The sequence below is a fragment of the Cariama cristata genome, unplaced genomic scaffold (assembly GCF_000690535.1).
Source record: "Cariama cristata isolate BGI_N322 unplaced genomic scaffold, ASM69053v1 scaffold7742, whole genome shotgun sequence".
In the NCBI taxonomy this organism is placed as follows: Eukaryota; Metazoa; Chordata; class Aves; order Cariamiformes; family Cariamidae; genus Cariama; species Cariama cristata.
Genome location: NW_009603210.1, coordinates 22621 through 47947, shown reverse-complemented (window position 1 = coordinate 47947; position 25327 = coordinate 22621). Strand labels below are relative to the sequence as shown.

The window sequence follows — 25327 nt, the reverse complement described above, 5'->3', positions numbered from 1 at the left end:
GATGATGGTCTGTGCACAACATTGCTGGCATTTGTCATTGTACTAATTAGTCCAGCCCTGAGTATAAGGATTAGTGTCAGTCCCTCGGGCAAACTGGTGATAAAGCTCTAAGAGAATGTTTAAGCTAAATAATGTTGGCAATGCAGATGCTATTAAATAGGAGGAACACATTTGAAATGGTGCTGTATGTAGCTTCAGTGCTAATGCTTGCAATGGCAATAGCTTAGAACATAATCTATGTATTAAATAAATGTGTAAATTGGATTTGAAAATATTCATGGGGACAGAGGGCTGGAGGAGCCTCTTGGGTCTTTGAGTCCAATTCTCTGTTATCACAGGCCCAGTGTCATATAATCCCTCTCATAAACTTGTGTAATCTTTTTCATATGCTTAAACATGCTTCTCCCAGGATCTAGAGCAGGGACTTGAACTATCTTTCATCTCAGTTCAAGTGGCTGCTTTGAACAGGGCAGGAATGAAATCTGAACGTCACAGTTGTCTGAGTATCCTAATAACTGTTGTACTAGTGGCTTTTCTCTTTCTTACATTCCCTTTCTCAGTTCAATTGAACTGTCACTTCTGCATCCCTGGAGACAGGGGTAAATGGAATTTTAATGTATTAAAAACTGCAAGTAAGCTACATAAAGTTTTTTCCTATCTTTAGGAAAACCTTCTACAAGATTCTGGGCAACTGGTAGACCAATGCAATTCTTTTTCATCATGGAGCCAAAAGATAGATCTGAAAAAACAAGGTGTATGTATGAACCAGTGCTGTCTGGGGTGATATGCTCAGTTCCTGAGAGTCTGGATAAACCTAGCTGACTACTATTGCAATGAATAATTCACTGTCTCTAAATTTAGCTTTGATCTATGTGATTGTGTTGTGAGCTTGAAACATACTCACATACATCATGCACAGGAGCTTTAACAGCCCTACCCTTCCCCCTCTCATAAAAACGCCCTTCTGACCCCAGTGCATCACTCTTCCAGCTGTACCAAAGTGGTAGGGTGCACAGTTCATCAATTTAGGGATCTCAAAGATTTTTTTTTAGATCTTAAAAGGCTTTTCAGAGGCTCCTGAGAGATCATGGAGGAATTCCAAGGACACTGTCTTGTCTGGCCTAGGAAAAGGTTAAAGCTGAGATACACTTTTTATTTTGTAGACTACCTGGTGATTTGACTATACAAAGGCATAAATCTTCCTCTGAAGAACAACTGCTTAAATTTTATTAGGTGGTAGATTTGTTTAATTAAGATCAGCATTTATCCTATGCTCCCTTCCGCTTTCCTGGCATCTAGCTGATGCGGGGGAGGAAGCCTTCGGCCTCAAAGTGAGACCAGGTCTGGAGGAAGAAGTAATATCTTTCATTAGACCAGTAATTCAGTTGGAAAAAGCAGATGAGTGTGCAGGTACGTGTGCCCTTCAGATTCAAATACAGAGGTCACAGAAACCACACAGGGAGAGTACACTGGCATACAAATCCTGATGAGGTTGTGAGTGGAAGCAGAAAAGATCCCTGAGAGTGGCTGGACCAGAAGACCATGGGGTGATATCAGCGCTGGAGCAGAAGGAAGATGAAGTTGCTTTTTGAGATGGCAAACAGGAAGGTGATTTGTGTCAGAGAAAAAGGCCTTGAAGATCCTCCAGAAAAAAGGTACAGAGATTGAGACTAGGATGAAAACAGGGAGAAAAAGCCAGGGTAGCAGGTGAAGTGAAGGCTGAGGCTGGAGGAGGATGCTGGAAGAGAGGAGACGCATCAGCTTTGGAGAGGGAGCTGCGTATGAAAATAAGGAGGGGTTAGAGATACAGGACATGGATATATAAATAAAGTAAGAACAAGTTGCTCAGAAGAAGAGAGGAGGAAAGTCTGGGATCCAACTGTAAACTTGAGGGGTAGAGCTGGAGTTGAGAAAGGGAATGAAGAACAGGGAACTGTGCTATTGCAACTGTGGCAGTTCCAGTAAGAATCCATAGGATGCAGTTTCTGGGTTCATCCTTTGCTTTTATTAAATCTAGCTTACTCCGCAAAACCTACTGCATTGGAAGATCATCATTAAGACAAGCAACGAAGATTTAGGCAATGCCATAGTCTAGGTAGCCTATTCATTATGTTTTTACTTTCCCGTAACTAACCTGCAATCATGAAACAAGGGTACCAGTTAATATCAACTTTATTGTATTACTTTGGTGTAGGTATGAAAAATTAAAAATAAAATGAAAAAGAAATGATGCTTATTAGTGTAAGGAAGAAAGAGCTTCCTGTCAAAAGAGACCTGGTAATCAGTTGTTTGAAGGGTCTGCATACACTTTCGAGTATCTTGGAAATGACTCTGTCCCTTCAATTTTTAAGAAGTAGTTTGGTAATTTCTGTTCCAGCACTTGCAGTAGATGTCTTATTATGTTGTACAGGAAAGATACAGGCCTGGAAAACTTATAAATAATTCCAACATGTTTTGATTAGATTTGGGATGGCAATAAAATGTTGTATGGTTTAGTTATAAGGTTTCTCTGGTAAAAGCTAAGATGGACTCTATTACAAATCTTAATGGATGTCAAACCTCAAAATCTTAAAGTTTTCTAAATTTGCCCAAGTGTAATTTTAAATTAGACCATCAGACTTGTTTTGAGTGAGAGAAAAAGTAGACGTAAATGAGCCTAAGTGCTTAAGTGAGACTGAGATGATAGGGCTGAAAGTGTTTCTGTAATTTTAATGGACATGAAATTTATGTGCTAGACAAACTACATTATAATAGAATTTTCGTGAATTTGTCTTCTTAAGAATTTCTCTCTTTTCTCCATTTGTCTGCATGGGTGTGAAAGCCTATTAATAATAAATAGTATTATAATAAAGATTTTTTTTTTGTTTTTGACCCATTGAACCAAATGAAACCTTTTCATGATAAATCAAGTGCAGAAAGAAAGATACTGCCTGCGTAGTATTTCAAATTGTCAGGTCCCAGAGCCTCTGCTATAATGGTGTGAACAGCAGGTAGTCTAGGGAAGGGAAACAAAGCATACAGAGAGGCTAATTCGACTCAGCATGTAAATTCGGGCTTGGCTGAAATGGATCCTTCAAAATCTACCTTCTTCAGCCCTTTGGAGAATTTTAGCTTCTTTTTGGAAGATGCTCTTTTAGTAATAGGAAGCCTCTGAATGTCTGATACCAGACCCAGAATATGAACTGAGAATTCCTCTTTTTCTCACCTTTGTCTTGACTCCAGGAAAAATATCCCTTGCATTTTTGCAACTGCTAGAAATATTTCATCTGTTTGATTTATGGCAATGTTTAATGAATGAGTGACAGGGGTTTGCTATCAGGCTGCGTAACCATGCAGACCATTTCAATAAGGCAAGGTCAAAGTGAGCCTAGCTGATGTCTTTTTAAAAAATGGTTGCTAGAATATAAATGCCAAGTCTAGTTAAAAAAATCAGCACAGCTGGCTGTAAAATCTAAAACATTACTGCAATAGTCACAGCTCGGAAAGATCACAGGAGAAAAAAGCTTGATAAATTCAAGTGGATGGGCAAAGGAAGCTTCTGGAGGCAGCATAATTGCTTTTCAAGCAGTTCTGCTGAGTCTTCAGGAGGAAGAAACAGGCGGTGGGATATATGTTGTGTGTCGGTAAGAAGTGTTTGACTTAGCTGCTCAACGGGACAACAAAGTCAGATTATTTTGATTTGCCTAGTGGGAAAAGGCACTGGTCGTTTAGGAAATTAGTATTTTTCTTGGATGTGAGGCAACCAGAGATGGAGTACAAGGGGATGGGCTGGGCAGCAAATCAGTCCTGTCCCAGGGACTCCCACTGCGTGAAGTGTGGCCCTGCCACTGAAACGCATTTCTCACATCTTCTTTCTAGTTGCTCAGCAGAGAAAAAGTTTTCCATGCTGAGCAGCAGAACATGTGTCTGTATCTGGGTAGGTTTTTAAATCAGTTTTGAATCCTTTGGGAAGATATATGTCACTTAAATGCAATTAAAATATAGCATCCTTTGTAACTCTGGTTTTCTTTATGATCTCCTTTAAAATGCAGTTGTGCCTAAGATTTGTTGAGTCAGATACGTATCTGGGTCAAACCAGTGTCAGACTGCTGATTTACCTGGCAGCTGAGTTACAGTGACTGAATTGTGGACCTGGATTTCTGAATATGAAAAGAGGCATTCATAACTTTTTTATTTGTGCTCCAACTGGTAATGAAAGACAACTGCTTTGTAAAACTATAACAAATGGGAAAAGAATGAGCAAACAAGAACATTTGTGTTCCCACTACTACATACAGATGGTAGCCAGTCTGAGCTGTAAATACTCCTGCACTATAAATCTATGCATAGCATGTTACTTATAGGCTGTTCTTAAACAGTGTATCAATAAAAGTGTATTGATATATAGATTTTTTAATTCAAATATGACTATGCGTAGAATTGTAGCAGCAGAATGTTAACCATTAAATTGAATGCCAAATAATGTTAGCAGGAGAGAGTACAAATGAGGAAGAACTGTACTGGGGATTTGAAAAGAATAGACTTATCTTTTACAGGATGAAGATGAAAATATTGGCAAGAACTCTACCAACTGTGGCTTGATGTTGGTTGAGAAATTATAATGGCCAGAGTTTCCCAATTAAGATGCTAAGGTCTGGTTGTTAAATCTTTGTGTAGACATTTAAAAACCAGTTTAATGCTGAAATTCCACTTTATACCCCAGAAGGAGGATGAGTTACAAATTCTGAGAGACATTAAAATGATCTTAGTGTCTGACACTTCATGTATCATGTTTTTGTTTTCCCTGGAAGATTTATTTAAAATGCTGTATCTGTATCCATTCCTTAATCTTTCGAGAGTGATAATGTGAGAGATTATGATTATGAGTGATGAAGCAAACTGATAGTATATTTGCCTTGAGTTTATATTTTAAATGCCAGTGGTTTGGTTAGTAGCTACTGGTGGTATTTGGTTTCTTACTCAGTATACCCAGATGCAATGCAATGAAAATACATCACACCACAAATATATGTGAATTTTCTTTTTTTTTTTTTAATGAAATGGTAGTTTTCCAAGGGGAGCTTATAGCTAAGGAAGAATAGTAACTTTGAGAAATAGAGTCATGAAGAGACTGATGATCTATTTGGTGAGGTATTTGGGTTTGTGTAAAATGAACGTTAATATTTAAATTTCACCCCACAGAACATTAAACCATACAGAAAGGTAAGGTCATCACAGGAGATCACTCTGAAATCACATTATGATTTTAGCAGTCTCCTGACAGCCAGATGAAATTAAACAGAGGGAAAAAAATCTATCATGTTAAAATCAGAAATGAGGACAATCTGTCAAATCTAAACCCAGAGACAACTCTCTTTAAAGCTGGAAGTGGTATCTACTTCTGTGATTTCCTTCCAATGTTAGTTGCTACTCATTAAGGTGAAGTGTGCCATGTACTTTACAAATGCAGTTTCTTTTTCTGCTTAAGTAACATCTATAACCAAGTCACATTTTCATTGAACACCCAAATATCTCAAATTTATTGGAATTATTATGGGATTTTTTTTTAAGACTTTGGTTTTATATGACTAAGCAGCTATAAAACTAGATTAAAAAATCAGCATCGCAAGTTAGTTGTTACTGATTGGAAACAGTACGTGACATTGGCTTTGTTCCCTCTTTGACTGGGTTTCACACCTGCGGAACTAGGGGGGTTCCTCAAAATAACTGAGGGCTTGAATTCCTGGAAGAATAAAAAAGGTTGTGGAGAATATTATGGGACAAATATATGGAAGATTTACAGGAACCTTGAGAGAAAAAAAAGTCAATATCAGATTATAATGCTTATGATGGGAATATTTAATTTTGGTATAACCACTTATAACTGTCTTATTGTAGGAAATAGTGTTGCTCAATGAGTCTTAGCGTACATATGAAGAAAAATCGATAAACACAGTTTTGTAATGAATATATCTGACCAAATTTTTGCAGTCAATGAGACTGGATGTGTTAATGCATAGATTAGCTTACTTCTTGTGGTCAGAGGATTAGCAGGAGGAAGAAACTGAATCACTTATTTTTTCAAATAATTTGTATCATATTCTGAACTATGAAAAGGTGAGGCTTAAACTAATAGATGTTAACAGATGTCACTGGAAATAATTTTTAAATCTCCAAAGTATGGAAATTTATTTTTGATTTTTCAAAATGTGTATGATATTAGAAAAAAAAAAACTGCTTTCCTTTTAAGTATTTTGGTATCCCAACAGAAAAGTTACTCTGTTCTGAGGGTTTTGTTTAGCACGAATGATCTGGTGGGAAAGGAAAGAAATCATGACTGTGGAAACTCCCCCACTCTTGTTTTGATCAGGAAAAGTGAAGTCATTCAGTAAACTCTTATCTTTTGTAATAAAAGCGGGATTTCGGTTTCAATAGTAAGCAAGCCATCAAAGCTGTTTTCTTTAAGAAATAAAATACAATCTCTTTTCTGTGACAATCTCCCTATGGCTGTATTTTTTGTCTACTAAGTATGGTGGGGAGGATTATTGTTTTTTCAAAATTGTTTTAAGTTCCAGCAGCATGTATGTATCAAATCTCATAATGTGCCTGCGAAGATATGTATTTAAAGCAACATTGTCGTCTTTTTTCTTTAGAGGCAATTCTGAACCTGCATTAGAGAATATTAAATGTATTTCCAAGGGTTTATTAAATATTCAGTAGGGTTTTTTTTCTGTAGTCAAGGGTGTCAAGGGCAAACCTTCTAAGTCCTGGAATGAAACTCAAATGAACCAACTGAACCTTAAAAGCTGCTATTGAATATTCACGTTAGAAAATGTACATTACACAGTGAGGGGAGTTGAAGGAGGAGGTGTTGAGATCCAACCCCAGAACAAGTTATATCCAAACAGGATACAGACTCTTTCTGGGAAAATACTGAAATATTGTGAGGCATTTTATTCAACGATTAACTGTGCGTTAACCTTTTCACTGACTATGACCTGTCCATCGTGGAATACAAAATAATGTGTAGAAATAGGCTGTTCTATGGGTGCAGGATGGACAGAATAAGTATATCTTGACTATGGAGTAGTATGAGTCTGATTTTATAAATATGAATAACACACCTGAGTGTGAGGATCAATTTCTAGCTCTGTTGCTGTTTTATTTGGGCTGTGTCTAAGCTGCTAAACCTTAGAACGATTGAAGTCAGGCCCTGACTCCATCACAGGACAGCGACAAGTTGTGCCACCAGTCCTATTTCAGGGTTTGTGTTGGAAAAGAAACTTGGACAGGTGGGTTAGATGTGAGCCACAGCGTCCTCTGACCAGGTGCCTTTTCCTACCATGAAATCCAGACATGGTCTACAAGACTGTTGTCAGGTCATTTTCAGCCACGATTTTTAAAGTGACCTTACTTTCTTCAGGGCACTTTAGGAGATATGTGCAAGGTAAAATATAACATTGGACACACAGAAGTTCTGATAATCTGCAGATTGCTCAATTTACAATCCTAGAATTGGTTACCATTTTTGAAATTGCTTTAAACTCTGAGCAGCTCAGTTCCCCATGGGACACTGAGTTCAAAATAGGAATAATAAAGTTTTCTACTTCCAACAAGGCATCTGAAACTCACTTTAGATTTATATGCTTCATTAAAAATCAAGTTGTAGATGATTAATCCACTTACCATGAACATTAGTAGGACTCAGCAACAGAGCTTGGCTGGTGATCCTGTCAACTAGAGAAGCTGGGAGCTGGAATCTGTACCCACATTGTCTGAAATGTGATGCTGACACACATGAACAAAATCGGATACACGCTGCCTTCAGAATGGGAGCAGAGGGAATCAGCAGCCTACTGAGAGCTTTAACTGCTTCATGAGGAACATTCTGCATGCTGTGTTTTACATACTGAACATTTTGGTAACTTTTAACTGCTCTTTTCTGGCAAAAGTGGACGGAACTTCTTATTAATTCAATTCATATTAATTTCAGTTTTGAAAAAGGCTGATTTAGTGGTGCTGGAGTGTCTGTAAAACTATTCTCTCAGGAAAGTGTTGTCCCTCAGGGGAAAAAAAGAAAACCTAAATGAAGAAAGATAATTTTATCTCATCTCTTGAAACAAACAAGAAACAACTATTTTAAAAAAACTTTTAAGAAATGAGAGAAAGATTGTGATTATTTGGATCTTATTTGAAAATTTTTCTTCAACTTTTTTTTTCCAAAAAGTTTCAAGCCATGTGCTTGGGCCGCAATCTTTGGTTTAAAAAAGGGGGTCGATGAAGCTGATTTGCTGTATGCCAAGGCTGAATTTGTCTTGCAACTAGTCAAAAACCTAAGTTTTCAGAACTTCTCACAGTGAAAGGTTACTAATGATTCAAGGAAAAAATTGTCTCTTCCTGTGACCTTTCTGCAATTATGATCAGGCTCCTTTTAGATTTATTTGCTTCATAAAAAAAAATGCCAAGAAGTTTTGTGTGGTATCTCAATTATTGTGTACATTAGCAGGACTGAGGAATAGAACTTGGTTGGTCCCACCCACCAGAGGATCTGGGAGTTTAGATCTGTACCATCTTGGTGTCAAATGTGGTGCTTACTCAGAAGGACAAAAATGGATATCTTTTTAGAGCCTCATTAGCTTCAAAATAATAAAAGATGGAATTAGGACGAAGCAGAAGGAAAGCGTAAAGTGAGGGTAGCACATGACTTAATTTCATTTCTATCATTACAACTGTTTCTGAAAAACATGCTAGACTCTTTTCAACACATTACCTAGTATGGTGTAATACAATACTAAGGAAGTATATTTGTAAATGTAAAGTAAATCCCTAAGCATTTTTCTTTGACTGCTAAAGTGTTCCTTCTTGCATTGGCCATTGCATTTTCTTCTTGCATGTTCTCTGAACTCTAACTATTGCAGTAACGTTGTAGGTCTTCTTGTGTATGAGGTTTCATCGTGCTAGATGCTGTGCAAACTCTGTCCAGACTGTCCTGATTCAAAGAGTTTGCAGTTTAAAACAAAACATGACAACATAAAAGGAACTAGTGTCTTTGCTCAAAATCAGTGACATATATGCTATTGTGTGCATGATGAAATGTGTACATCTCATTGTTTTACATTGCTGTGAATGGAAATTGTGGGATTATCAAGAAATCTGTCACCAGATTAATAGTTTTTTCTTGCCTTTGTTTGTTCTAACCTCTGAAAAATGATTGCCTTTAAGACAACAGAGTAGGATACTTGGCAGATTTTGGAAATGACTGAATGTCTTTTTCCTTTAGGGATAATAAAGTGCTGTTGAACGTAGGTGCATAGTTAAAAATTTTGATCTGCTTTGCCAAGTGCCAAGTGCACTGTGGCCTTTCACAGTATCAGTGTTGAGCAAAACAGTAATAAATAGCTTGGCAGGCAGTTCTACCTTCAGTTAAACTCTTGGTATTTGACATTTTTTAGAAAGGTTCTGAACCAGAATGGACTCCCTTTCTGAACTACAGCCCCGAAAGAGGTGCTAATTATTTACATACTATTAGATTCAGTGCACTGTTGAATGCACGGTTAATCCTTATTATTGTGGTAAATTTTAGTTTGGCTAGGTTGAATGTAATTTTCTGTTGTTTTCAGGCAAAAAATGTTCACAGTTGTCTGAAATGACCAAAGTGTGGCTGTTAAAGAGCTTTCCCAATATTTTATCTATTAAAAGTTCCCATCCAGGTTGAAAACTACAGTGCTGACTTAGCTTCAGTGATCCTCAACGTCTGCAGATTTGTTTGCTTTTTCCTTCCATCACTGTGTAGAAAGATGCTGGAGAATGATCTAGGAGCATCCAAGGGTCATTCTTAGCCCACCAGTGGCTTAGAGTCTGATAAATTCTCTATCCATGTTATGGAGAGGTTTTGCAGAGATCTGCTGAGATTAATTCACTTAGGTTATACAGGTCTGGTTGTATTTGCTGACTCTAGTTGTCTCGCACAAGATTAAGGCTTTTTTTTGTGCGTGTTGGTGTCAAGTGCCAGGAATAAATGAGCTATGAAGGTACAGCAATTTTGTAGTTAAGACAAAGGCAGAAAAGCCTGTTTGGTAAAAATCAACCAGACAGTGTAAGATTGTTTGCTTAGCTTGTGACTAGAAGTTCAGACTGGATGATAAGTGTTCAATTCAGTCCCTGAGTCAGTCCTTTCTGAAAGACAACAATTTGGAGCATTTGTAATTGAGGGACTTGGTGTAATAACTTTGTTTCATTGATTGAGGAAAGGAAGCTATAAACAAGCTGCAAATCTCTGATATAGGGAGATATATGGGGGTTTTTTGATGGATCTTGTGAGTCTGAATATAATAAATTTGGCAGGCCTGCATTGCAAATTTAAACTTGTTTCTCAGAATAAAAGCAATTCTCTCTACCAGTTGTAGAGACAACATTTTATTGTCTAACTAATGTTCTATGTTAGAAAAATGCAACCATTCAGTCTTGTACCAGCCCAAATGAACTCCTGTAGCACATAATACTAAATCCGAGTGCTAATACTAAATTTGGTGTTTGATACCCGAAGTACACAAAATCAGTTTTGCTGCAACATTGCAACCTGGATTGAAGTGACATAACAGAGGCATTCTTGCTTATGGCAGCTGTTCTGTCTCCCTTGTAACTAGATTTTTTCAGTGAGATTCAAGATTTTGGTGCGATAACATACCAGCATCCTGCTGCCACATTTTCGCTTGCCTGTACCACTGGAGCCCAGACGGTAAGCTGCCCTTTCCAGTAGGGATGGTAGTAGAGAGTGTGATTGATTGATAGTTTTTTTCTACTTGCTGGGCTTCTTTAAGGTACTCAGTTTCAGGTTGAGAATTAGCAGATTAAAAGAGTGATACCCTGAGTGATTTGTAAGTAGTATTAAGGGAAACATAAAATACATGAAGTTTTTTTTTAGTAAAATAAATAATGCTAAAAAGGATGAAGAGCCTGCGTCAAGCTTTGAGGTCCCTATCATATATTTTTGTTTTACTAGCAAGTAACAGTTTAAAATTATAAAAATCCAAAGCCAAAAGAGTTAGTCATTTGCTGCCATTTTGAAAGAAATATGTTTCTTTCTTGATATTATGCAATTGTAAAATTTCAAGCTGCCAGGTATGTGAGGAAGCATAGATATTTTCAAAAACCTGTTGAGGCATCTCTTTGTCTCTTTGGGTCCCTAACACCTTCAAAAATCATGAAGTCTTCAGAAAGGTTTTTCCAGGATAATACTGACTATAAAATATCTATTAAGCCAAAAATCTAGAATAACAAACTCATTGATAACATGTTATAAATCCTGACTCAGGGAGGAATTTAAACACATCATCTGTTCATGTACCACACCATTGCTGTTGGCGTGTGAATATGGTGGTAATGTATTGTCACGTGAAAGAAGTTAACTGTTGTAGCAAAAAACCCAACTGCCCTCAAAACACCTTCTCATTTGACATGTTTTACTGGGTGTAAGAAGATTTATCTCCTCCAGCTGTCTGGATCGGTGTTAATTTTTATGAGATCCTATCCTGGATGTTCTCTTTTCTTCAATGTTTGACTGTGACGACTGAGTTGAAGATCAGGCAGTAAATGTTTTTTAAGTCTGTAAAAATCCTCTGAGAGAGCTGTCTCCAGCTTATTTCACTATATTTTATCTATTCATGTGCCTCTACCGAACTGAATTTGTATTTCTCTGTTTGTTCAGATCTTTGCTAGAGTTTTTGCTAGGTTTACTCTTAGTCCTACCTAAGAGCATGAGTGATGGATGACTGTGAACAAAACAGGCTTTGCAGCCAGCTCTACCTATAACACAGAAGGCATTTTCTATCAGTAAATATCCTGTGTTTGTGAATCATTGAAAATCCAAAGGAAACCTGATATTTGGATCTGTTCCTAGGACCCTCTGAGGTGCCCTTCAGGCCAGGTGTGAATTCCTGAACCATAATCTCAAGACTGTTAGGGTCAGCCTCGTTTTCCACTATGTGAGAGGTAGACAGCCTCAAATCTTGCTGTGGATGATGTGTATGGGGCCTCTTTGTAAGGTACCTTGGCAACTGGATGGAATTCAGATGGTTTATCATAGATTAAAGAATTTGTTGCCACTTTCTGAATGAGTTGCAGCCCGTCATGGTGTCCATCACCAAGACTTTTCCTGCTCTCAGACTCCTGACCTACGTGTGAGAGCTGTCCGCTGCTCTCCTCTGGCCTAGATGCAAAGTTTTACGCATACAAATTCGTGAATCATTTGAGGATGAGTGACTAAAAGATTTACAATGATGACTGACATGTTTAGTATTAATGTGAAGAGCTGTGTGGTTCTGATGTCTCTTCTCCCTCTTTTTATTTCAGTTCATCGCCTTCGCCTCTTTATTCTTCATCCTAGTTTCAATCACAACCTTTTGCCTGGAAACGCATGAGGCTTTCAATACTATTATAAACAAAACTGAGCAGGTCATCAATGGGACAGAAACTGTGCTACAGTACGAAATTGAGACAGATCCTGCCCTGACATACGTGGAAGGAGTCTGTGTGGTATGGTTTACATTTGAATTTTTAGTACGTGTTGTTTTTTCCCCCAATAAACTTGAATTCATCAAAAACCTCTTGAATATCATTGACTTTGTGGCCATCCTGCCCTTTTACCTAGAAGTGGGCCTGAGCGGGCTCTCCTCTAAAGCTGCTAAGGACGTGCTTGGTTTCCTCAGGGTAGTAAGGTTTGTGAGGATCCTGCGAATCTTCAAGCTCACCCGGCACTTTGTGGGCCTCAGGGTGCTGGGCCACACTCTGCGAGCCAGCACCAATGAATTTTTGCTGCTGATTATATTCCTGGCTCTCGGCGTTTTGATATTTGCCACCATGATCTACTACGCAGAGCGAGTGGGAGCCCAACCTAATGACCCATCAGCGAGTGAGCACACGCAGTTCAAAAATATCCCTATCGGCTTCTGGTGGGCTGTAGTCACCATGACCACCCTGGGATATGGGGATATGTATCCACGGACCTGGTCAGGCATGCTGGTGGGAGCCTTGTGTGCACTGGCAGGGGTGCTCACCATAGCCATGCCCGTGCCTGTGATAGTTAACAATTTTGGGATGTACTACTCCCTGGCCATGGCAAAGCAGAAACTGCCGAGGAAGCGGAAGAAGCACATCCCTCCAGCTCCTCAAGCCAGCTCGCCCACCTTCTGCAAGACTGACTTGAACATGGCCTGCAATAGCACACAGGGTGACATCTGCCTGGGCAAGGACAACCAGCTGATGGAGCACAACAGATCATCAGGTAGGACCCCGCTGGAAATGCATGCCCTCTGAAAACACTTTATAGACCAGTATGTTTGGTAGGGGTCAGAAAGCAGCCAGTCTTTCTGCCAGGAGAAGAAGTAGCTCCCACCCTTCTCCCCTCCAGTGTTTGCGTGTGTCAGTCTCATAGAGGACAAAATAGGTATAGTGATGTTCCCAAACCTCTATGTAGCTGGTCTATACAGTTTTGCTTGCTCTGTTGAGATATGATATCAACCTTTTCTTTTGCCTGTTGTTTGTTGCGTCATATGGATGTTTCTTGTTTTTCTGCATGACTGTGACTATTTGAGCAGCCACCGTGTCCCACCCTGTTGGACTCCATGGTGTTTTGCCTCAGTGTCTGTCTCTTGTGTCAGCTTTGCCTGTGCAACATCGTGGCCTGTTAAGCAAGATCCTACAAAGAAGCAGTCATTTAAAAGGAGCAGGTCCTTTACATCAAAAGCCCAGCACTCAAAGGAAATAAGAAGAAATTCTCTTTCTAGCTTTCTTTCCATTTGGCATTCTGCTTCCCTGGCTAGAAGAACCTCCTTCGTCTGTGTTAGATGCGACATTGCATGATATTTACCATTAATTGAATGATAATAACATAGCTGATGTAAAGTTTGTCAAGAAAAATGAAAATGACAGCCCCTAGTAACATCACCGTTATTAATGTTGATTTTTATGATTTATATTACCATATTTGTTAGAGTTCCAAATGATGGATAAGGAGTATTTTGTGCTAATTGCTGTGAAAATGCATATCAAATGACAGCCTCTGCCTGTCCAAGGCACTGCCCCATATTCCATATCTCTTCGAATTACAGAGTAAATTTTATCTCTCAGTATAATTAAAACAAATTTTTTAGCAGCAAGGATTTTTTTGTTTGTTTCTTGAATGTGTGTATTCTAAAACCAAGCACAATCTAATTACAAAGCTTACATACCAGTCGTTAGACTCCTGTTGGAAAGTTGCTAAAGAATAGTAAGAGCAAAACCACCCACGGCTGGTGAATTTCAGTAACTGAAATTTATTTTTTGAAAAGAAGAGTCTGGAAAATCGGTCCCTGAACAATATCCATCTTTGGTCTGTTGCTTTGTTACTGAATAGCATTTATGTTCAAAGAAACTCGGTTTCAGTCTCCGAGTGAGTGTTCATAAAGTTAACTCAGCTTTTTGAACATCCTAAATACATTTAAGAGGATGGAAACCCTCGAAAGGACTCACACTGAGGTTGGAATATAGTTAGTTTTACAGTGCTTTGACTGATATCCTCTTTCAGACAACATCTTTAAAGTGTTAATGATAACAACTTTTTCATGCCATCAGATCCTACTAAAGGTATCTGGAATGGAGGAGGTTCGGTGTGATCAGAACAAAGAGACACTTTTCTGTGTCTGCAGCTTTATTTACAAGGTGTTATAATCCTTGAAGTTAGAGAGAAAGCAGATGTGTAAAAAGGAACCATTTTAAAGTGTTAACTTTCTCTTCAGTAGTGCCACCGCTTACTTTGTGCACTGTAGCTTTATTTCCGATAGAGAGTCACTAGGAACTCTATGCAAAACTTCGAGGCCAAATATAGCCCTTTGCATTACCAGTTCAGAAAACACACGTGCTCAGATTTAAATGCAAAGGTAAAGCTGAAGTCAATAACACGCCATTACCTGTTATGTGCTGGACTGAGCAGAGGCTTTTTTTCTTGAAGTGTGGCCTGAATCTGAAATAGTATGTGATTTTAAAGGAGAGTCTTTTGGGAGTGCCAAATCAGGAGAGGTAAGAGTTTCGCTGTTTGACAAAATAAACTACAGAGACCAAAGACAGCATTTAATGTTGCGTACTTATGATGACAAACAGTGCAAATGTGATAAGTATAGAAATGAAAGCTAAAAGTGTGTTATTAAACAGGTTTTAGTGCCAAATGTTCAAAATTTAACCCTGCTAGGGGAAGGCTTGTTTTTAAAATATGCTAACAACATATTCTAAGCAAAAATTACTAACATGACCTCTTGTTTAGCAAAAAGGATAGCCAAAATAGTAAATTCTTGTTTGAAATAGCCAAGGCTGACTGTACTCCAAAAAGTTAAAGTCCGTAATAGACAACTATATGAGTCTTGATTTGATTATTTCTTATTTCATGTTAGTTTAGTGTAACTTTATATGTTATTTAAAAGAGGAACGGCAAAGTCAAAAGATCATTTGTTCTTGAATAAAAAATACACTTTTTGCCATTTTGTACTGATTAATGGTGAATTACAATCTTGTTTTCTTCTAATGATTTACCTTATAAGTATTTTTTGAGTGATGGGAATATCCGGCATTCAGCATAAGCTCTTTGTGATGTCTCATTTCCTCATTCATTATTGTCTGTAAATGGGCATGGTGCTTTAACCAGTGTTATCAGGTGAAGACAGTGCAGGAAGTGAGCAACCACTCTCACCTGGTGAAAGGCTCCCTCCCATCAGACGCTCTAGTACAAGAGACAAAAACAGAAGAGGGGGAACATGTTTCCTACTGACAACAGGTGATTACACGTGTGCTACTGATGGAGGGATCAGGAAAGGTATGGACTTCTTTCATTAGATCGTAAAAGGTTACTCAGCAATGTGCTTGTGAAAAGCAGTCTTAGAGTAAAATGATGTGCACAATGCTTTTAGAGGACTGTACTCACAATGTATCTTTTTTCTTTATTCCTGGTCATTCTTTTCCTGCTTGCCTTTTAGAAACACTCCTCTCCTTTAGTCTTCACAAAATGTGCTTGATGTTGGACCCTCATTGCACTTGTGTCTTCATTTGTCTGTAATCTTCAATGGAAAAGCCTGCAATTCAGACCTTGCTCATTCAACCACTCATCACTCAATACCATTTGTCATTCTAAAAGATTAATTCTTTAATAACTTTGGTCTGCAGTTAGTAACTTAGTAAAAACTACAGCTGAATAAATAACACTTAAAAGGTTGAAATGTCAGAAGGAAGCAATGTTTTTGTTCTGAACACAACAAAGCATATCATATGAGATGCTATTTAGATTTCTTTCAAAGAAAAGCTTGAGTTTATAATGCCACAAAATGTTTCCTCTTTGTAATACACCACTGATACTAAAAAGTGACTATTTACCCCAACCAGAATTCAACTGCAGTAAACAATGTTTGATCTTGCAAGGTGCTAAAAATGCCTTTTTAGTTATTCAGCCTCTTCAAGTCTGATTACTCACTGTTCAGTAGGATTGGGTTCCCCAGGCAGAGCTCGCCAAACCTTGTTGTGGTTACATGTATCTCCCATGTGACTGATGGTGTGGCCACCCCATCAGGCCACAGCCTGCTGTAGGTGCAAACCTAACCTCAGGGCATAGCCCCCAAATCAGCAATGCCAGTGGTAGTCTTGCCATTTCCTTAGATAAGAATAGCTTTGGTTTCTTTGCAAATTGTATTATTACGACAAGTTTCATATTCCTGAGTGCTGATGTGCAGTTGTTCACCTTAGGAGTTCATCTGCAGTAGCCATGTGGCACTGGACAAACATTTTTGGCTGAGATTTTTCTGGTCCTTTTTTTTTTTTAAAAAAAACCCCACCTTCCTTTGTGTACAGCAAACATAGCTGTCCTAGCCAGCCATAGACACTAAAGGAATTCTCTTGGGTTATTCTGCACATGGTCTTTTTACATTTCAAAAGCATGAGCTCAGTAGGTTAAACCCGTGAAGGCAGATATGCACCCAGAGTTCGATGAATATGGTATTTGTAAAGAGTATGATTGTCTTCATGCTCCTGCGTTTTACACATTTGTATAGATAAAGGTTAGACTAAGTAGGACTTCGTTGCAAACATGTTTTTGCTCAGATTTAGGACACTTTTCACTGAGTATATATCTTACACTCTCTTCTCAACAACTAGGATTATTTAAAATACACCTAATGGTAAGAGTCCAGTCTTTGAGGAGTTCAGGAACACCTGAATAAGGCAGATTGCCATGATATCTTGCAAGATAAGGTTCTTGACTTCTTTTAGGAATGTTAGTATAAACATGAGTGCTGTTCACCTGGCAGTAACCATAATTAGAACAGATCAGAAATAATAAAATAAGTTACCCATCACCTACTAAATACCTATTCATATAACAATAAAACAAATTTTATACTGGGACCATGTGAACGTTTTCGTTTCAAAATCTAGATTAAAGAGAAAATTGTTTCACAGTTTTTACTAGAAAAATGGGGCTTGAGTTCAGAACTGACAGTTTCTCAATGAGAAATGTTTTCTTTGACTGGCTCTGATGATAACCCTAGTCTAGGTTGAAATGTTTTAGCCACTAGCTTTCAAGTTTATTTTATACTGATTAGGGAATTTAACTCATAAGTAGAAAATGTCTTCAAGTAGCATCCAAATGGTTTTGAATACTTCAATTTAATTTGCACATCAAGTCTCCTACTTTTTCATTTTAGTTTTTCCCTTTCTTTCTCTTGGTACATCCTTCTTGGATGATTGGTTCCTTGGTTGCTTCTTGGTTATGTTCAATGATCATTTACTCTCAGCTTTTTTGCATTAACACCTTATCTCCATCTCTAAGATGATACTGATTCGGAGCTGATCCAAACCCCACTAAAATATCTGGAAAGTACCAATTTTGGATCATGCCTCTGTCTCTATTCATCTTGTGTATCTGGTTTTCATTTTTTGGGAGTTCCTGTTTTCTTTATCATCTTTACTGTCTTCATCTATCAGTTCTTTGATTTTATCATTAGAAAAGTAGCAGGAAAAATATTTTTAAAAAATACTTTCCAAGTTTCTGTGTAAAAACCCTACTGATTATTTTGATTTTTATTTTCTAAGCTTTATGTTTACAGGGGAGGTTAAATATATACACTAGTATTGTGCTTCCTCTCTATTCCTCTTTCAAACATGATTCTTTCTGATCTGTGTAAATACTGATAGAAATTCAGAAACTGGAGGCTGTTTTTGAAATGTATCAGAAGTCTGTGAAGCATCACAGTCTACCTTGCCCGTGCAATCTGGAGAGAACATTGCACAATGTTTTAGCAGACATGAGGTTGTACATTTGCTTTAAGTATAATTTTGCAGTATGCAATTCTCAGTAGGTAAGAAATATATTAATTGTCATTAGAGGAGAACATAAGATATAATTTTTCCTGAAGATGCTAACAACTGTCTGTTAACTGTCTGTTATCTGGAGATCTGGAGTTTGAGCCAGTAACTGTTTCAATAAGAAAAAAAATGTCTGATGACTTCCTATGTAATGTTTAGCTGTATTGTCATTGACATTTTATAGTTTCTGTGGGAAAAGTATTTCACTGTCAGCAGTTTATACCTGAATGTCTTAATCTGGCAAATGCTTAGATGCATACTTGTCTTCAAGGCAATAGGTAGTGCCATTGAAATCGATGGGGCTTCTCACGCTTGCAGTGAAGCACGTATCCGTGTATTTGAGGAGTGAGGTCCTGTCCGCCTTCATCTTCATTTTATTTCCTTGCTGATATCTCTCTCCAGACTGATGGGCTGATCCTTTTCTTCGTAAGTGGGCTTATTCAGGTGCTATTGAAAATGCTTGAGTATGAAGATAGTGATGCAGTGAATAGTAACGCTTTTCTGTCGTTTTACAGCATAGCCTCTGCAAGGTGAAAACAATCTATATGTAGCAAAAAGTAGTAGCTAGAGCTCACGGTGTATATGAACAGAAATGTCTGCAACTGCAATGTTCCCTCCAAGTTGTGAAACTTTATGTGGTTGCCTCATTTATTGATTAATTATTTAGTACTTGCTTATGTGGATTAATACGATTTATTTCATTGGGTCAGCTGGTGAAGGAGCACAAATACGGTGTTTTAAATTTGCCAATCAGGAAGCATTTGCAAATATGTTAAACTCTGCTGTCTTATTATTCTTTAATATCAGACACAAAGTCTTAGAGTTAATATTTCTGAAGATGGAACTTCTTTCCATATTATCATTCAATCCTTTGCAGTAGTGATTTACACATACTGTATGCAATTTATCTGGTTTTTGTTTTATTTATTTTTAAAGAAAAATCATCCTTTATTAGGAATTGGGTTTAGCAGAGATTACACAGTTCCAGCAGTTTTTATAGTCTGTCTTAATGGGTTTTTAATTATGCTTAGCCAGATAGTTCACCCAGTAACCCTGCTGGGATCCTTTATCTTGCACTCTGTGCAACCCTGCTGAAGCCAATGGAGCGGCACTGAGTGCAAGATGGGATGTGCAAGAAAAGGTCAGACCTCTTGTGTGACGGTCTGTTTAGTTTCCTGGGAAAGAATAACTGCATTATTTTATAAATAATTTTATTCGTTAATATGTTTTGGTAGTAATGTGACTCAGCATTGAGTTCTTTTGCAGGCAGATTCCCTCTGAGTCCCAGATAGCTCCTTGGATTACATTACATTGTATTGTTTGTCTTTGTCTATTTTTTGGCTGAATTCAACTGACGTCTGTGCATTTTCTCATACAAGGCTATGAAAAATCTCGAAGCTTAAACAACATAGCTGGCTTGACAGGCAATGCTCTGCGACTGTCTCCAGTAACATCACCCTACAGCTCACCTTGTCCTCTAAGGCGCTCTCGGTCTCCCATCCCTTCCATCTTGTAAACCAGATGGCATCAATCGGCTACATATTATTAACTCAAATACTGTTTACCACATATTGGAAATAAATGTAGCATTAACCATAGGCTCCACAAATATGGTACAACTCCTGCATGATATAACTGTCGGTAGTAGGAAATGCCACTTGGGTAGCTGAAGATTTTTATCTTGGCTTTTAAAGATTACCTAAGGTAGCGCTTCTCCTTTTATCCACTATATTGTCCTACTTTCCTGTGGCAATAAAAGGACAGTTAGTGGATGCCATTGGCCAGTATATTCAATAAACGAGCATATTTTCAGGGAGATTTACTTAAACTAATGTGCTTCCAACTAATTATCAGTCACTCCATTGAACCTCCATTTCTTGTGACTCTAATCCATTCTGAAGATGTCTGGAATCGTGTCTTGGTTGCACACAATGTGACTTGGGTCTGCTCATTTGCATGGACCATCCTGTCTCCATCACCCGACAAGCAGTGTTGCCAATCGCGGAGACCGCAGAGGGCTCTGGATGTGTGTTCTCCCATTGTAATGAAAGCACTGATAAACTGGTCTGCATGTGGGATTGTTTTTCTTTGTTTAACCTTTTCCTTTATTTTTTAATGATCTACTTGTTTATAAATGGCTTTATTTTGTGATTAACTTACTTCGGTACTGGATTGCTGTATCAGAGTTCTGAATGTCTCCGGTTGTTTGCACACAGATAACTGCAAAGAGGTTGTCATTACTGGTTACACGCAAGCAGAAGCCAGATCTCTTTCTTAATGGCTTGGGGAAGGCACAAAACATGCAAGAAAGGTAAACGCCATCCAGACTTGCAATTTTAAGCTAGCAAGTGCTGCTTGGTACTGTAGTCATTTCTCTACTCCAGGGTTCTTCAACATTTTCAGAGGCTGAGTACCAAGTAAAATTGAGAAGATAATTGGGGGCTTTTTTGTACCACTGTAAGAGGGTAGTAGTTCTCAAGTTGGGTTTTTGACCAGCCTTATACCTCTGGCTCATGAGCTTCAAAAATTTCTTCGGTCAATGTTTTTTGAGGTGCTTCGTCCTATATGTTGTTTGTCTGTCTGTTTTGCAACCTGTCTACTGTAATCTCCATCTGTCTCCATAAAGCACAGAGATACTGTTAAAATGCCCCCCTCTTCTAAGGTTAACCAAGGACATTTTTCTCCTTTTCTCTTTTTTTCATATGGACTATACTTATGTGTATAGATACAAATACATATATTTTTCAAGTGTGAATTAGTATCGTCTAGAATAATTCATGTGAGCACTCTGAAGATTTTTTGGGTGGGACTTAGTAGCAGCTTTACAGTACTGATGCGTTGCCTATTGCATCAATCTTCCTCCTAGCAACCAGCATTCATTACAGTTTTGAAACTGTATCTCCTCTAGTGGCTTTTTCATTCAATATTAACCTCTGTTTATGCAACAGGACAAATGCAATGGCAGATTTGTATTCTGGGCTGGTGAGGAAAAATTACCCTAAACCGTAGAATTTCAGAACTACATGGGGAAGACCATAACAATCCCAGTCTTAAGAGATCCTTGAGATTGTTGAATAATCCCTGATTGTCATGTTTTATTTTTTGTTAGGAAAAGAAATATAACTTATTGTTGACAATGTAACATGTTCTTCTGTATATAGCCTAGCCCAATAGCATGACCTGCATGTCAGAATTCTTGTACAATAATGTATTTATCAAAGTATACATTTCTGATATTTAGAGATGTACATTGATTTAGTTTTGGTAAAATATTGTCAATAGAGAGATAATTGCAAACAGCTTTTAGCAAAGGAATTAATATAATATCTGGTGCTGCTGTTATATTAACTACAGTGTTGTACAGAATTTATCATGGATTTTTGACTGCTGAAAAAGGGACAATGGAATTTAGCCATACCAAGGACTGTACTGGAAAGAGACTGCTGCTGCTGAATGGGCCCTGATAAACGACTCATGCCTTGAGGAGGTCACTGAGACTTTACATGCGAAGTAGAGCTTGTTAAAGAAGATTAAAGACTGCTCATAATTACTGCTGCCAGAGGAAGGGGTGACTAGTCACTGTTGATGAGTCAGCTGTAAATAAAATGTGTGTGCATGGAATATCAGTTTTTATCTATATCAAAGAAAGCTGAATGCAAGTCATCATTGCTAAGCCTCCATGCAAAGACCCACACCCCTGTCTGTATTCTTCCTGGTTCCTGCAGTAAGTTGTGCTGTGGATCATACAAAGATACACACTTAATAATGATAGTGATGTAAACTACATCTGTCTTGACTGCTGTCATAATAATGGTATATTTTACAAAGATCACAAATAAGAACAGAGTAGGTTTGCGCAAGTCCTTGCTTTCTCAGTTTGCCATGACCTATATTTGTATGAATTCTAGTGTACATGCCAAGTCTTAAGTTTACTTTTCACTTTGATAACAGAAATGTGACTGCAGACAAACATCACCAACTTTGTTCACAGCACAGAGTCTTCTTTCATTGTTACCTCAAACTATAAGTATTATGAGAAATAAAATTCTGGCAGCAAGACTATTTTGGGTTTTTTTTAATTCAAAGTGTTGCAAACCTAACATCAATAAGTATAAAAGATGTATTAAAATGATATCCTACAAATGTATATTTTACATAAAAGAGATATTCTTTGATCAGTTACTTTCTGTGATTTTTGTGGTAAATGGATCTAGTCTATTCTATGTTTATGAGGCATTGTAGTGCTACGATGTGGTAATTATGTTCTCTCCATCCTATTCAGTGGGAAATTCTCCAGAATCTGTTTTGTCACCCTGGTGTCCCGATTGTAGGGACCTGTCCCAGTTGTGAAACTCTGTATCGTGGAACTTCTGTGAACATGTCAAGGTGCATGCACAATCCTGGTGGAAACCAGTAGAAATGTAATACCTGAATTGGAGAATAAAAAGCAAAAGACCTGGGGAGGAACTTGGAACATATCTTCTGAAGTGGCTCATGCGCTTTCTTTAGCTGTATCGGTCCCCTGCCTGCCACTGACCATCCCAGTTCTCAAACCAGTTTCCTGGGGTACATGAGGAGCTAATTAAAAAACTAGCATGAGCTGGCTTCTAAAGCAATTTAAAATCTTCTTTCTTGTTAATGACACCACGCCTTGTACGAAAGTTGTAATTTGGCTAGATATTATCAGACTCGAGGCAGTTTTATTGCATCCTGGTGTCAAGCCAACCTAAAAAGGAGGTGATAAATGGTTGCTTGAAACTGCTAATCCAATACTGTATTTGGGCAACCGGTGAAATCCCCGAACACGAGCAGAGTATCTGAGAGGAGTGAGGGTGCTAATACACCTGTACACATGATCTGAGGGGCTGTTACGGCAGTATTTTGGAAAAGGTGCTGGAATGTAAAAAAGATTCCAGAAAACAGCATCAAGAAGTGTTCCAGTTTTGGAAAATGTGTTACAGTGACATACCACAAAAGCTCAATGTGGTGAGTTTGCCCAAAGGCTAAAAGTTGTCTGTACTGTGACCCGTGAGCAGTACCCAGAGGAAGAAGAGGTGTAGTGTTTAGCCAGGACAAGGCTCACAGCCAGCTCGAGTTGCACAGGTCTGACGCCCATCCCCAAGCACCCGGAGAGAGGTGTCTGGTGTTCCTCAGTGCTACATGGGAATGGTGAGGACCCTCAGATCGGATGCAGACAAGACAGTGTGTTGTGTTGGGCAAGACTGTAGAAAACACTGATGATCAGATGGTGTCTGACATCTTCTGCTGTCTCTGGATGGTAAGGAGTGTAAGCCTGGATGGACCTCCACTGTTGCAGGACTTTGAGTCTGGAATATCGTGATTGCAGCTACTTGTTTTTCCCCTAAAGAACCGAGCCCAGGTTTAAATGCTTTCTTTTGAAACACATATGGAGGACAAGCTGATGGTGAGTCTGTTAACTATTCATGTGTCTTGGGACTACAACCCAAATCTGACTGTTCTAAAGAGGAAGAGTTGGCTTAACTAGCCAGCCAACCCTCAAAGACTAACCCACTCCTGTTCTTCCCCTGCTTCTGGGCTCAAGAAGGGGTGAAAGTGCATTTTCATGGGAGGTAGGCCAACAAGTTTTAACTGTCTCAGACAGAGGAAGGCTTTGAACCTAGACTTTACTCTTCAGGGTAATGCAGTTCTTACGGCTCAGATACTATGTAAAGGATGGATGGGCAGCACATCTACATTCACTTCCTCTTTTGGCCATCCTTTAAAAAAAAATAGGTACAATGATCTTTTGTAAAGAGTGTCCTCACAGTGTGATGTGCTTATGCAGAGCAGATCTGTCTGAGGCCTTCAGCCCTGCAGAAGCAAATCTGTGACTGGAGGAAGGAGTTTCGGGTCAAGCAGAAGATGCTGTGTGAGTGTGGGTATCCTGGGATCAAATACTCACCAAGTGGCAATTGTGGGCATTTCTGGGCCTGCTTTAAGAGTCCAAAAACTTATTTAATCCTTGTATAAGTAAGACTTGAGGGCTAGAAGTCAAAAGTACCTAGAGTTAAACAAGCAATGAATTCAGAAGCAATGCAGCTATTAAGACAATTTACCAAAGGCTGTTGCTTGTCCACCTTTTAAAGTTGTAAAGTCAAGATGTTAAAAATGAGCATGTTTTTTAAAGATAAGCTAGTGCAACAGCAGCATTGGTGTAGAGATCAAAAGCTGGGATGTGTGGTGGAGATAAGGAGATTATGGGACCTTCAGACTTCGAAATCAGTTATTGTTCTTATGGGGCCTCATTCGGCACTGAGAAAACGTTGCTGTTCCAGCAAATTTTGAGACACTGTATTACAAGTGTTATAGGTGTGTACTGTAAACTGATGCCAGAATTGCTTAGAAGCATGCAACTAATGATAATTAATATAATGCTGTGTGGCAGGGGGCTTTTTCATGTGTGACACAATTATTTTTCCTCAAAGTTATCTTACAAAAAGACTGGATTAAATTAAAGCTGTTAAAAGAGAAGGAAATTTAAGGAAGTCTCTGTTCAGATGGGTTACTGAAAATTGGAGGGTTCCTCCTAGTTAAGGACCAATCTGACATGAGCAAACTTGCTGGCACATTTAATGTGAAGATATGAATTTTAAAAGTCATGAATGAATTAACTATATGAAAGAGGAGGGCATTTTATCATCAGAATAAATCATGCAGAAGTCAGATAAAGGAAATTGGAATGGAAAACTGCTACTAGAAAGAGAAAATGGATATATTAATATGCTGTATTACAAGCAGTGCCTTGAACGATTCCATAATAGAGCCTTTGAATACTAACCAAGTGAGAAGAAATTACCAAAAAAAGCGAAGGTTTCTGTCAGGTTAAAGTTATCAGAAATATTAACATTTTTATAATACAGTATTTCCCCCCTGGAAATACTTGTTATTGACTTAATTTCTAAAAAGACAAGTTATTTAAAAGATGGTGGTTTTTCAAAGAAGTCAAGGA

General features: G+C 38.3%; 1 protein-coding gene across 1 annotated transcript in view; it reads left to right on the top strand.

The window, feature by feature from the left end:
- The window catches only part of LOC104157660 (potassium voltage-gated channel subfamily C member 2-like), a 66743-nt gene extending 44349 nt beyond the window's left edge, over positions 1–22394 (top strand). The window contains exons 4-8 of the mRNA XM_009695081.1: positions 1300–1410; positions 10626–10717; positions 12331–13261; positions 15653–15820; positions 21712–22394. Coding sequence (XP_009693383.1) covers positions 1300–1410; positions 10626–10717; positions 12331–13261; positions 15653–15820; positions 21712–21821 — 1412 coding nt within the window. The 3' untranslated portion in view covers positions 21822–22394. The remainder of the gene's footprint in view (positions 1–1299; positions 1411–10625; positions 10718–12330; positions 13262–15652; positions 15821–21711) is intronic.
- The last annotated feature ends 2933 nt before the right edge of the window (positions 22395–25327 follow it).